General features: G+C 41.9%; 1 protein-coding gene across 1 annotated transcript; it reads right to left on the bottom strand.

The window, feature by feature from the left end:
- Nucleotides 1–7,697: 7,697 nt before the first annotated feature.
- chmp2bb (charged multivesicular body protein 2Bb) lies at nt 7,698–14,301 on the bottom strand. The gene is made up of 6 exons (XM_042080076.1): nt 14,143–14,301; nt 13,592–13,683; nt 13,029–13,223; nt 12,398–12,500; nt 10,867–10,973; nt 7,698–8,859 (listed from the first exon to the last, which is right to left on the bottom strand). The coding sequence occupies exons 1-6, from the start codon at nt 14,174–14,176 to the stop codon at nt 8,746–8,748; spliced, it is 645 nt and encodes a 214-aa protein (XP_041936010.1). The 5' UTR covers nt 14,177–14,301; the 3' UTR covers nt 7,698–8,745.
- Between the last annotated feature and the right edge of the window lie 330 nt (nt 14,302–14,631).

The following is a 14,631-nucleotide window of genomic DNA, read 5'->3' as shown; positions in this document are numbered from 1 at the left end:
CAATCTTTCAAGAATCTTTCCCAAATTTTGTCAAAGTTGTTTGGTGTAAGGTGGCCATTAGTTAGGGAAAGTTAGGCATTTTTTCGTGAATCTGCAAAAAAAAAATCTTACCAATAGCTTTTTTTTACTATGTGTTCCTATAGGTGTCTAGTATGCACATCTATGCATTATGATGTGTTCCTATAGGTTTCTAGCATGCACATCTATGCACATCGACTCTCACAAACACATTCACAACAACCCAGCCACCCACACAAACACATATGCACACACTTAACTTACAAATAAAGTTCACACCTTCACTGATACTGTCTCTCTCTCTCTCTCTCTCTCTCTCTCTCTCTCTCTCTCTCTCTCTCTCTCTCTCACACACACACACACAAAATGTCCTTTCTCACACACACCATGTTGAGACAAAACTATCTGTGATTATAGTACCAGTGTGTTACACGCAAACAAAACTTGACAAGCTGAAATCTGTTTTTTCTGCTGTGCGTGTGTGTGTGTGTGTTTGAAAGACAGAGAGAGTCCAATGCGGGGGGTGGCCGGTCAACAACAAATGTAGAACTCATGAGAACAAAACTGAGTTAATATTTTTGTAAATATTCTATTATATCTTTTCATGGGACAACACTGAAGAAATTACACTTTGCTACATTGTAAAGTGTACACCACAGCGTGTTTAACAGTGTACATTTGTTGTCCCCTTAAAATAACTCAACACACAGCCATTAATGTCTAAACTGCTGGCAACAAAAGTGAGTACACCCCTAAGTGAAAATGTCCAAATTGTGCCCAAAGTGTCAATATTTTGTGTGGCCACCATTATTTTCCAAGAGTAAGTTTTAAAGTCCGCACATCCAAATGTCTGACCTGGGAGCAGGACAAACAAACGACCAGGTAGAAAAGAGAAAAGAAAAGAGAGGAGAGGAGCATGAAAACAAGGATTGCAGACCATAGATCCAACATCCGTAACCACAACGACAAGAGCCCGGTGGCGATACACTTCACAACGGCCAAGCACAACATTTCCAGCCTGAGGTATACAGGTATTGAAGATGTCAAGTGCCCGAGTCGAGGGGGGGATGTCAATTCCTTATTACTGAGGAGAGAAGCATACTGGATATATACTCTAGGGACATTGTCTCCCAGAGGAATGAATGAAGATTTTGACCTGAGGCCTTTCCTGTGAACTGTACTAGCTCCTTAAGACTGTCTACCTGCTCTTCTAGAGCTCTTCTTGTTGTGACTCTCTTGCTCCTTGGTGACTCGTGTCACTCGGTTTTGCTACAAACTCTGCGGTGCCCTTACATGCCTTGCTTCATGGACTTAAAATTGCATGTAGGCTACCAGTGAGGATATATTGTGACCACATGAATGACATACAACAATTTTTAGATGCCTATTTTTTACCCATTGCTGCTGTTATCTGACTTGAATACTGGCTATTGCCAGTTTGTATATATTGGGGATGGGGTATGCACAGTATTGTCATTATGGTTGTCTCTTTTATTTCTTTGTTGTCTGTTGGGGCTCCTGAGTGTACTGTTTCACCTGTATATAGGGGGTGCCACTCTCAATGTTTTTTGTACTTAAAGGCATCAGCTTTGTAACTAATGACTGGTCTGGGTTGTGAGCCCGATTATTGAAAACAACTGTTTACACCTGCAATGAGGGTCATGTGATCACCCGGAAATTGTATGGGGTGTGTTTTGTATGTGTTTTCACGTCTGAAGAAGGGTGACTACCCGAAACGTCACTGAAAAATAAAAATAAAAACAAGTGGGAGCAGAAAACCCTGGTTGAAGTGGTCTTTTTCTCTTTTCCACCACTGCCTTAACCCTCTTGGGCATGGAGTTCACCAGAGCTTCACAGGTTGCCACTAGAATCCTCTTCCACTCCTCCATGGTGGCATCATGGAGCTGGTGGATATAGAGACCTTGCGCTCCTCCACCTTCCATTTGAGGATGCCCCACAGATGCTCAAAAGAGTTTAGGTCTGGAGACATGCTTGGCCAGTCCATCACCTTTACCCTCAGCTTCTTTAGCGAGGCAGTGGTCGTCTTGGAGGTGTGTTTAGGGTCGTTATCATGTTGGAATACTAACCTGCGGCCCAGTTTCCGAACGGAGGGGATCATGCTCTGCTTCAGTATGTCACAGTACATGTTGGTATTTATGGTTCCCTCAAGGAACTGTAGCTCCCCAGTGCAGCACTCACGCAGCCCCAGAACATGACCCTCCCACCATGCTTGACACTTGTCTCTACTCCTCACCTGGTTCCTGCCACACACGCTTGACACCATCTGAACCAAATAAGTTTGTCTTGGTCACATCAGACCACAGGACATGGTTCCAGTTATCCATGTCCTTAGTCTGCTTGTCTTAAGCAAACTGTTTGCGGGCTTTCTTGTGCATCATCTTTAGAAGAGGCTTCCTTCTGGGATGACAGCCATGCGGACCAATTTGATGCAGCGTGCAGCATACGGTCTGAGCACTGACAGGCTGACCCCCGCTCCCCATTCACACCTGAGACCTTGTAACACTAACGAGTCACATGAGACCGGGGAGGAAAAATGGCTAATTGGGCCCAATTTGGACATTAAGCACTTTCACTTCAGGGGTGTACACACTTGTGTTGCCAGCGGTTTAGACATTAACAGCTGTGTGTTGTGTTATTTTGAGGGGACAGTAAATTTACGCTGTTATACAAGCTCTACACTGACTACTTAACATTGTAGCAAAGCGTATCTCTTCAGTGTTGTCCCATGAAAAGATATAATAAAATATTTGCAAATATATGAGGGTGTACTCAGTTTTGTGAGATACTATTATAACTAGTATCAAGTCTGAGAAACTGCGCCTCTGACTACAGGAGCTGCAGCACAGCACTCTTTGTGAGCATATCTCCAGACCAGAGATTGGCTACTGTTACAAAGTCCATCACTGGTATGGATGGAAACAAGGACAATACAGTTATGCACCAGTCCCTACAACAGATCCCGGACTACCTTCTGAAGTTTGTCAGCTGCAACTGTGCAGGGGACTGTGACACTCTCAGGTGCTGCTGTAAAAAGCAAGGAGTCAAGTGTATGTCTGCTTGTGGGAACTGTCATGGTAACTCTTGCCAGAACATCAACTAGTCAGATGATAACAGGAGTGAGGGAGTGCAGGATGAATTTTTTGGAGTTGGATTTGGATGAATTTTTTAACCAATTAAGGAAGTTTTGTTTTGTAATTGTTCAATAAAACCATTTGTTATGGATTTTGTATGGACTTGGGAGTCATTTTTACTCAAAACTAATGGCTGGGATAGATTCAGCACCCCTAAAAACCCGTAAATAGACATCTCAAAACCTAATATAGATAAAAAGAAATGTTTTTATTATTTTCGCCCAGACCCCCTTGATGGGCTCCAGGTGTTTCCCCGAGGATTTGGCTGTTGATAAATTGGGAGGTGTTACTAGACACCTACAGGAAGACCTAGTAAAAAAAGTTACTGGTAAGATTTTTTTTTTGCAGATTGGTGAAAAAAAGGCTAACTTTCCCTAACTGTATCATGATGTAAATAGCATCTTGTATTGTATGTATCCGTGAATCTTGTCTGTGTCACTGCATGTCTGCTAATATGTTTTATCCAGATGTGTGTATGAGTTCCTTTCCTCTCCTTCAGACTCCTCATGACTCCTCTCCTCCCTTCCTTTATCAGTCCTCCTCACCTTCCTTCGTGTTTAAGGGCACTTTTCCCCCCTGGCCTTAGTGTAGTCACCACAGTGCACACGGCTCATCACACACACACACACACACACACACACACAACACATACACACAGTGTCCATGAGGGTGACTGATGATTCTTGCTCCTGAGCTTGCACATGATTGCTGTATGGCTCCTCTCCAGCAACTGGATGGTAATGTCACCACGGCAACAGTTGGAGCTACATTTGTCTCAATAATATTTGTATATGCGCAGAGGGCGATCCACAAATATTTCTTGATTTGCATGTGTGTTTTGATATCTACAAATAAAAAAAAAATCATATTTGTAATATTGATTTTTACAAATATAGATGCGCATTTGTAAATAAAATGCCATTTGTAAAACCTAAAATTTCATTTGTGAAATGTGATTCTGCATTTGTGGATCACCAGCACACGCATTCTTCGCTTTCCAAAGTTACATGTTTTTGAGACGTTCTTCGCATGAAAGTCGCACAAATCCACACGTAAAAAATATTTGTAACTTGTATATTGGTTTTCACAATTGTAGATGTGTATTTGTAAATGAAATGGCATTTGTATAACTGAAAATTGCCTTTGTGAAATCTAATTTTGCATTTGTGGATCACCAGCACACGCATTTTTTGTTTTCGCATTTGTGGATCAGCACACGTATTTTTGAGACAATCTTTGCGGCAGAGAAGCCACCCAGATCCACAAATAGCCTACCTCTAATTAGCCTGCTGACAGACTTTCTAATCCAGTAGATGGCAGTGTTGTTCTATGGGACTCATAACACACAGAGCTAGCGAACCTAGTTCTTCAATCTTACAATCAAGAATTACGATCTTTGAGTTTGTTTAACGTTACCTTGTAACCGAGGCTTTAGGTGTTAAAACTTGTGATGAAATGTGGTAGTGCAGTGGTTAGAGGAGCGAGCTCTGACCCCAAAGGTTGTTGGTTCAAATCCAGGATGAATCATTCTGCCAATGTTAGTTTTGGACAGGATATTTACATGCCAACACAAAAGTGTGATTATTAATCCTGGATTTGAACCAGCAATCCTTGGGCTCACTCCTCTAACCACTGTGCTACCGCATTTCTTGTAGGCCTACATTACGAAATTGCAATAAGTTTTAACCAAAGATTTTAGAACAGAGCTCTAGCAGAGATTCTAGAACACTTAAAGCCTCAGTTGCTTGGTAACGATAAACAAACTCACAGATCGTAATAGAGTCCCGAAGCCATGACGTAGCGTTGCCAAGGCAGCAATTTCACTGGATCTAAACAAATCAATCTAACCATTGAAATCACCAGCGGTTCTTAATCTATTTCAATAATTTTACAACGTTTCTAAGACGTTAGTATATTTTTTTACACTGTAGGAATCACATACTACAACATATATTCATACCAACACGATAAAATTTGTGACTACAGAGTTTTATTTTAGCATGGGTTTCCTCCGTAAAAGAGACCTGCATGTAACTTCACAGCATGCAATTAAAATCCTTAAATTCACGGACGTGTTTTGGCTTTATTTTTTTGGCAAAAAACGTCGCTCTTAAAAGCCGCCAGTCTTTGAGAAGACGTGAAATATCCACTGGAATTTTGTTTCTTTCTATTACACCTGCCAGGGAATCCGTGTTATGTGACTAAGCTGCTGCCTAGCAGGTAAAACACGTTTAAATGGATATATTTATTTTTATTAGCTAGAAATGATGCCACATGTCTACATTCAATGCTATTTATGCCACTTCGAAAGTTTGTTTTGATCCAGTGATTCTGCTGTCATGGAAACGCTATGTCACACTTCGGGACTCTATTGACCTGTCGCTAAGCCCCGCCCCCCATTGTTACCGTGTGAAAACCAAGGGGGCAGGCGAACGTTCAGAGAGCGTAGACACTATGGCGGATCTGAGGCTAAATAGTAGACCAGTTCACCTAGCCATCCCCATTGAGCCCCATTCAATTTTGGCGCCACTTTGACATCAAATAACATTACAGCTGAAGTGTTTTAAGCCTTTATATGAACTTTATACTACAACATTGTGTGATTGGCGTCATAACCTCGTAACTGACTTACCGGCTGAGTAATAAACTTTTTTCCGAAATCAATGCTAAAGTGACATAATAAGCATACAACCAGAGCGGGTGAAAGCGTCGCGCAGGAGCAAAATAACCGTATTCTCTAGATAAGAACGAAAGCATCGGAGTACAACATTTCAGCGAAGTTTTGATGGATTGACAGTAGCCTAGGCTATGAATGTGGCGAGTGCTGTTTATATTAAATCACATTTATCTACGAACAACTAGGACATTTAGAACAGTAATGTAGACATGGTGGTAACAAAGTAAGTGGCTACATACCCAATTAAACACCACTTTTCCATCAAAAATCTTGTTGTAAAAGGCATAACTTGTTAGATTTAAGAACTAGGTTCGCTAGCTCTGTGTGTTATGAGTCCCATAGAACAACACTGCCATCTACTGGATTAGAAAGTCTGTCAGCAGGCGAATTAGAGGTAGGCTATTTGTGGATGTGGGTGGCTCCTCTGCCGCAAAGATTGTCTCAAAAATATGAATGTGAAGACGAAAACTGCGTGTGCTGGTGATCCACAAATGCAAAATTTGATTTCACAAAGGCAATTTTAAGTTTTACTAATGCCATTTCATTTACAAATACACATCTACAATTGTGAAAAACAATTTACAAGTTACAAATATGATTTTTTTACGTGTGGATTTGTGTGACTTTCATGCGAAGAACGATATCAAACACACATGCAAATCAAGAAATATTTGTGGATCCCCCTCTGTGCATATACAAATATTATTGAGACAAATTTAGCTCCATATATCTCCACATCTCCTCACTCCTGCCATGTCCTGAGAGCTCTCTAATGACCTGTTGTTGTGTGTGTGTGTGGTAATTGGGCTGGCCCAGTGAGTAAACAACGTCCCGGACTGCAAATGCCAAGAGCTGGGTCTGGCATCAGTGTTGGCATTTGTGCCAAGCTGCTCTGGCTTGGAGCAAGGGGCTTTAGGGGAGTCACACACACACACACAACAAAGTTGATATGGACCGTCATAGTGTCTCCTCTGCAGCTTAGTTACTGCATCCTCAGCAGTCAGACAGACACAGGGTGTGTGTGGGGGGTACAGATACTTATTAGTGAAGACACCATCTTTGCCACGCTGAGTGGTTGTCATCCTGAGTTTTTACACTTACTGCAACTTCAATTTCTAACTCCCCCAACACCACTAGTTCTAAAAAAAAAAACAGAACATCTACTCCCCACTGGTTCTGGAACACACAGAGGGTTCTTGACCAATGAACACTTACACATAGAGGGTTCTAGTACACAAAATGCCTACACACAGTGAGTCCGTGTGTGTCATGGCTAGAGAGCCTCTGGTTTTACTGGATGCATTTTTGGACACTCACAGCTTCTGCATCACCCAAATAACAACCCCACTTCTTTAAAATAATAATAGTCCCACAAACCCTCACCACATTATGCAAACTAACTGCTGGGAGGATTCAATCAGTATTACCCTCCCATTAATGCCTATTCATGCTAGTTTGAGAGGATTAAAACACTCATATAAACTGGTCTGACCATTTCCACATATTTTATGATGGTTATCTAATTTTCACAAAATGTGCTGTTGTGTTCCATTGTAATTATTGTTTGACTCAACAATAACATTCTCAACTTTCTCCCTCAGACTCAGCTGTGTATTGTTAACCTCACCAGCTTGTGCTGAACTGTTGAGCTAATGAGGATTCAGAAAACTTTTTAAACAACCATTTAAAAGTTGTCTGACACAGACACACAGACACAGACACACACACTGTTACATCATTCCTGACCCCAGCCTGAGCTGATAAGAGCAAACATGAACCACACATCCACCTTTACAAATGACATCAAGTAACCATGACAATTTCAAAATAGATGAATAAAAAACAGGAAATTAAGACAGCGATCATAGTCATTTATTAGTAAATGACAACAGACTTAGTAACAATTTATTTACAAACATGTACTTTATTTATGGCAATATAATAAAATGAAAATGTTGTAGTATATGGAAGGGTTCCTCACCCCCCTTGTCCACCACCTAAAGGCAAGTCTCTGACCCGTACCAGGATTACTAGCGAGAAGAACAGTCCAGACCGGAACGGCCATGAGGCCCATAAAGCCCCTCAGCGGACTGATGTGGAACCAGACTGAGACACAGTGCGTGTGTGTGTGTGTGTGTGTGTGTGCGCAGTATGGGAGAAGACTGAGGAGATACAGTGTGTGTGTATGTATGTTTTGGAGACAGTGTGTCTGAGTGTGTGTCTGTGTGTGTGGCGACACAGTATATGCTTGCAATCCTGAAAGTCGTCTGCAGCCTCATGAGGTGAAAGGAGAGTTGACAGGTGGGATAAACTAAATGAAAACCTGTCCACCACATACTCTCACATTGAGGAACCGCAACACGCACACACGCGCACACAGAGGAATCTCTCTGCCACACACACACACATTGAGGAAGCATTCTTATTTAAGCTCCAGGTTCGAGGACATATCATCAACTCTTAAGTCCCTATGTCAGTATTCTAAAACTCACGCGCGCGCGCACACACACACACACACACACACTAAGGTTGTAGTGGGTGGCATTGAGGGCATGGAGTGTATTTCTCAGAGACACACACACACACACACACACACACACACACACCTGAGTCTACCTATTGCAGCTGTACAGAGCAGAAAGAGTCAAAACAGCACCTCCCAGTGGGGACTCTGTGACTCTGCTGCAGAGGTTTCCAGAGGTTCACATCAGAGAGACTGAAGGCATGCATGTGTGTGTGTGTTTGTGTCCACACAGACTTTTCAGCAGACAGGATATGCCTTAGAAAGTCCAAGCTGTATTTTTCTTAGTAGTGTGCCAGTGTGTGTGTGTGTGTATGTGTGTGTGAGTGAGTGAGTGAAAGAGCGAGAGACAGAGAGAGAGAGAAAGATTCTCTGTGTTAGTCCACTCCCAAGGCCTTCAGCTGTCTCTCGATCTCGTCGTCTGAGATGGTGTCCGCTTTGGACGTGGAGGCACTGGGGTTGTTCCTGCTCGCCGCGGGAGCCTTGGACATCTGCACATACACACACACACACACGATATAGCTCACGATATAGCTCAAGACACAACTCAATAACATTAAAAAAACATTCAAGGCTTCAATCCAGCCTTTCAGACAGGGTAACCAGCAGACAGCTTATTCAAAGTAACATCAATAGGGGTCGCCAGTAATCCCAAGCTCGTCCATACCAGTCATTCCACCCTTGCCTGGTGACATTTTTAAACCATAACTCATCACTAACACAGGGATAACACCGTTGCTACCAGCACTGGAGTACCACAGTCATTTCAGCATATTGTTGGCCATTAGTTATTATCATTGCTGTTCTTAAAACGCTCCCACACACACACACGGTAGGTAGACTGCTTTTAAACACAGGCATTTGTTAAGAGGGTGAGCAGTAGGTTAGTGTTCATGAAAGAACCAATTCATTCTCACATGCCATCCACTTAACTCTGGGATGAGCGCATGCGCGCACACACACACGACAGAGTGTGCACACACACACAAAAACACACTTCACTCAAATGTACCCCAGCCCAGTTCAGACTAAAGATCCGCAGTGAGATGACACAAACGGTTGCCAAATGATCATGTACACACACACACACTTGTAACAATTAATTCACACAATTGCGAGTTGTTTTTGTAAAGGTTTCATCTCATTGCGAGTACTTTGTTTGAACTGGGGGGAATTCCATCAACGTCTTTAATGAAGGCGGCGCTTAACAGAAATAGCCTGGCTTGACCTAGCATAGACTTTCAATTGGGGCTGAAGCCGTTCCATTAACTCAAAGTAGCTGGATCTTGCCCTTGTTTATTCGAACGAGGCTTAGGTCAGCTTCATATCTGCTCATGCACGAGGTAGAAAAGTAAACCAAAACAGTAGTTTGACCAAAAGAGGTTATATGTCGTAAAATTTCTGTTCGATTTACAAGCGCCATGCACAAGAATTTTATAGTCATATAAATTGAACAGAGAGAGAGAAAAAGATAGTTGTCTATCAGTTTTCCGCTTGGGGACGCTAGGTGGAGCGGAAAGTCACCATTTTCACCGAACCAGGTCATTTAACCAGCCAAATGATTTCTAAACGGGTTTATTAAAATGAAATATTATGAAAATAGTTGCCAATATTTAATATAATCTGTGTTGATTTGACATGACACATGAAGCGGTTTTAATGGCCTTCATTAAAGAGTATCACTATAAATGCCATTATCAATGTGATATGCTTTGTAAAGCTGTGTGAGAAGCGAACCTGAGAACACGCACAATTGTGCCTCCTTTACTCTGCCGTCATGCTACGTGTTACACCATCACAGAACGCAAATTAGGCAGAGTAGCAGGACTCCTAGAATCACACGTCAAATTAAAACATTTTTAAGTTGTATAATTTTCATAGATTCTTCAGAACTAGTGAATATATAAATCAATGCATGGTGGCACTGTTGGAAAAAAGTTTTGACTATTTTTGAAGTTGTAGGACATGAACATGCACAGACGGAACTCATTTGGAACTCGTTTTCCGAGTGATGTTTTCTTTTTTGCAACACAGCTTGATTAAGCTTGAAAGTTAACCTGCTACGGACCAGATTAGTTCTGTGGCATAAATTGCCAAACTGGGATTTAAGTAAACCACACTAATGTAATGGAACTTTCACTAAAATTAGCGAGACTTATCGAAAAAAGCCAGGTTTAGCCTTTAGCAAGGTTGATGGAATACCTTTCTGGCCTGTGCGTGTGGGCCTGATGGTATCTAATGGTTGCTCTAGCTCCCCTCTCTAAAGCCTTTCTGCACTTTTAACACCACAACACACACATGGCTCCTGCAGTGTCACATATACACACTTCGGGGCATTAAGGCTATAATTACACACACTCAGAGATAGATGGATGATAGACATGATCATTGATCCCGAGAGAAATGATATCAGGACCTCCTCGAGCACCCCACACACACACACACACACACACACACGGCCTTCTCGAGCACCTGGGAGACAATGTTCTGGGACTCACCTTTCCTGAGATCTCGATGCCGATTTCGTCAAGCACCTGGGACACGATGTTGTCAGACTCCTCCTCATCATCCGAGCCCTCGAAGAGCTCATCCAGTGTGTCATTGACTGAGGGAGAAACACAGACAACAATTAAGTCCACCGCGCATACACACACACACATGCACACATATACACACAAACAACTACTATATCCACTTGTACCAGACACACAAACAGATAACAACTCCATTTCACACACACACACACAGGATAGGAAGCAATATTAGTGTCAATAGCCATGACTAGAGTCAATGAGGCTAACCTACTCATTAGGGCTGGGATAAACGATTATTTTTTAAACGATTAATCTAGCAATTATTTTTTCGATGCATCGATTAATCTAACGATTCATTTTTTCAGTCCGATTCGATTTCGATTCGATTATCTCCCCATTAATTCACTAATAGCAACTTATACATGTTTATTTACATATCTGAATGAAAAAACATGAATTCTTTAACATTGCAATATATGTTTATTGCTCTTAAGATTCCAAAATAAAAGACTATACAAGTGCAAAGTAATGCATTCTTAGTCAGAGGTAGCATTCAATAAAGTTCAGTAGTGTATGTCTAATTGAGTGCCTGTCATGTGTGGGAATCCTTGCAATTAACATTAACACAGTTAAAAGGCTGCTGATGTGTGGATGCAATTCATAACGTAGTTAGTTCAAATAACGGTTCGTACTTCTCCTTTAGACAAGCACTTTTGAGTCTTGGAAAACACTTTTCCATTTACATCGGGATTTTGCAAACATTCAGAGTCAATAAAATGAGCCCTGCATGAGTAACGAATACAAGCAGCTGCAAGTAGGCATGCTAAACTTGACCCTGAAACACTGAAGGTGTAAAATTAAAAAATATTTAGCAGCACACGTTATGCTTGACGAATCGAGGCTCATATTTTGCGTCAACGTATTTTTTGCGTCGACGTCATCGATTATGTCGACGCGTTGTCCCAGCCCTACTACTCATTCAGTTAGGAACAAAATTCTTCAAAACCTGGATTTCTGCTAAAAAGGTCTACAATTATTCTGGAGACATGACGAGGGTTGGTAGGTATTCTAAGAACCATTTTGAGATTTGTGAATGCAAATAAAGATGCATCCATTGATTACTTTAGAAGGTTATAAATAATTTTGGGCCATTTTTCATAATAAGGTAAAAAAAAAAAAAAGATGAAAATGCTTCTTTTTTTGATTCCATGTTTCTCCCACATTGTCTTGCAACCTTTTGGCATATGACAGTGTCATTTTCAGTCAGAACAAACATATTGATAAAGAGAAAATCAATATTTGCCAGGGGTATGAATAATTTAGTTCTTAACTGTATGACACTCACACTCACACACACATCTACAAGCCTTACATTCATCTCCTCCTCTCCCACCCCCTGACTCTAATGCAGCCGAGAGACTCCCAGAGCTCTAACAGTCATAGGGAGGTCAATTAGTTTTCAAAACAAAACGGATTCATGTGGATATAGCCTTACTCATCTCATCCGTCATTTCCATCTTGGCCGTCTCCTTCTGGAAGTTCTGCATCGTCTGGAGGGTCTTCTGAGGATCCATCTTCTTATTGACCGCCTGCATGGTCTACAGAGAGTTTCGTTAGTCTACATATAGAGGCCGCTCACATTAGTCTACATATAGACCCTTTCAATCGGTTCCTAGAAGGTTTCCGGTTGAAACGTTCAACGCCAACGCAAATACTTTGAAAGTAAAATGAATTAGACTTTAGCATAAGGCTCTACAAAATGTCCACTTTAAAACTTTTTTATTACCCAAGTTACCATTAGCTCAATGTTGTTTTCTGTGCCACCAGAAATGCCTTAGGAACACACATGTTTGTTTATGCGGTTGAAACGATCTACAGAAGCTGCTTACATTAGTCTACATACATGGGGCAGTTTTAATAGTCTACATACAGGGGGCAGTTTCAATAGTCTACATACAGAGGGCAGTTTTAATAGTCTACATACAGGGGGCAGTTTCAATAGTCTAGATACAGGGGGCAGTTTTAATAGTCTACATATAGGGGATGCTCAGATTAGTCTACAGAGGCCAGTTTCATCAGTCTACATATAGAGGCCAGTTTCATGTATCCATATAGAGCACTCTTACTTTGGTAGTCTTGGCCATGGCACCAGCCATCTTCATCTGAGAGTTCATGAGCTTGGTCTGCGTGGACATGGAGGTGACCTTTGAACTGACGGCGTAGGTGCGGTTCTTCTGCTTGCGTAGCTGAACTAGCTGCTTGGCCAAGATCTTACACGCATCCTTGTTCCCAGCCTTCGCCATTTTCTTAATCTCCAGCTCCTGCACAACAATAATCACAGACACACACACACATAGCACATGACATGGAAGTACTCACACACCCACAACAGATGATATGGGAGTGCACACGTGCATACACACACACCAGGTGAAATGGGAATGTTTACACAGACAGACACACACACTCAAAGCTGGTGAAATGGGAATGCTAGCATGAGTACACACCCACACACAGTAGTAAGTGACCATGTTCAGACACTAACAGGTTAAGGTGTCAGCTAGCCTCTCCACTGCCTCTGTGTGTCACAGTGGAAATCCCACACCAATCTGATGACATCACTCACAGAGGTGCGGCCATGACTACTGTCACGAGTTATGACAATCCGTGAGTGTTTGTGTGTGCTCACCATTTGTTTCTCTTGTCTCTCCAGGGCGGTGCGGTCTCGGGTGATCTGCCGCTGGGTTCCCCTGAGTTCTTTGGTTTGCTCTTTGATGACATCTAGGAGAAGAATCACGTTCTAATGAATCTAGTTTACAATACACACACTCACCTACCCCAGACATAAGCACAAAAGCATCAGTAGACTAGTTAGAACAGCGGACTGTGGTCTCGAGAATATTGGTCAACTCAACTTCTTCAAGGGAAAGACGTTGGTTTGGCCTCGTACAAATCTATCGAATCACTTGGTGTTTAGCGATAGACGGATCTTTACACTGATTCTCAAACGACAATATGCCCCTGAGTTCAGGGAGGCTATCTTTGGCTGGCAAGTTTCAAAGCTTGGTAAATGCGACACTATACCCTACAGTCCTGGCGAGATCAATCCACATAAACTGGTAAGGCTACTTTTAGCTTGCTAGCTTAGCTCGTCAACATTAGTTTGCTAAAATGCGGCATTATCCCGCAATTGTGGCGACAAATATGCAGGCAACTTGACAATTATTAAGACCAACTCACCATCCACCGTCTTTTTCTTGAATAACGAAGCCATAACTATAATGTGTGATTATACGAGCGAAGAAAAAAGAAATTGACAAGATTGCATTCACACAACTTCGACGTTCCGAGTTACATGGTCTGTATTTCCTGGTTTGATTCCAAACAGGAAGAGCAACTACTTTTTTCTCCTCGCAAACGTCAACACAATGGGCCGTCATTGGTGGAAAATTGATTCTCGAACTGATTCTCTGTGAAAATGGACCAATCACAACTGCGCGGCTTAGTCGTCGCCATCCATGCAAATACTTTCGTAAAGATTGAAAATTCTATGTCCATGGTCAACGTCAAAAAGTGTATGTGCCAGAATCGTTAAATGTCAAGAATATAGCACTTTATGGATGTTAAAGCAGCCAACCAGAGACGGTTGATAAAGCTAAGTTAACTATAGAATCTTTGAGCCAACAACGTTCTCGTGTGAGCATGCGCAGTATATGCATAGTTTCGTGT

The sequence above is a fragment of the Alosa sapidissima genome, chromosome 23, assembly GCF_018492685.1.
Source record: "Alosa sapidissima isolate fAloSap1 chromosome 23, fAloSap1.pri, whole genome shotgun sequence".
NCBI lineage: Eukaryota > Metazoa > Chordata > Actinopteri > Clupeiformes > Clupeidae > Alosa > Alosa sapidissima.
Note: the sequence above shows the minus strand (reverse complement) of the source record. Positions and strands in the feature narration are given on the sequence as shown.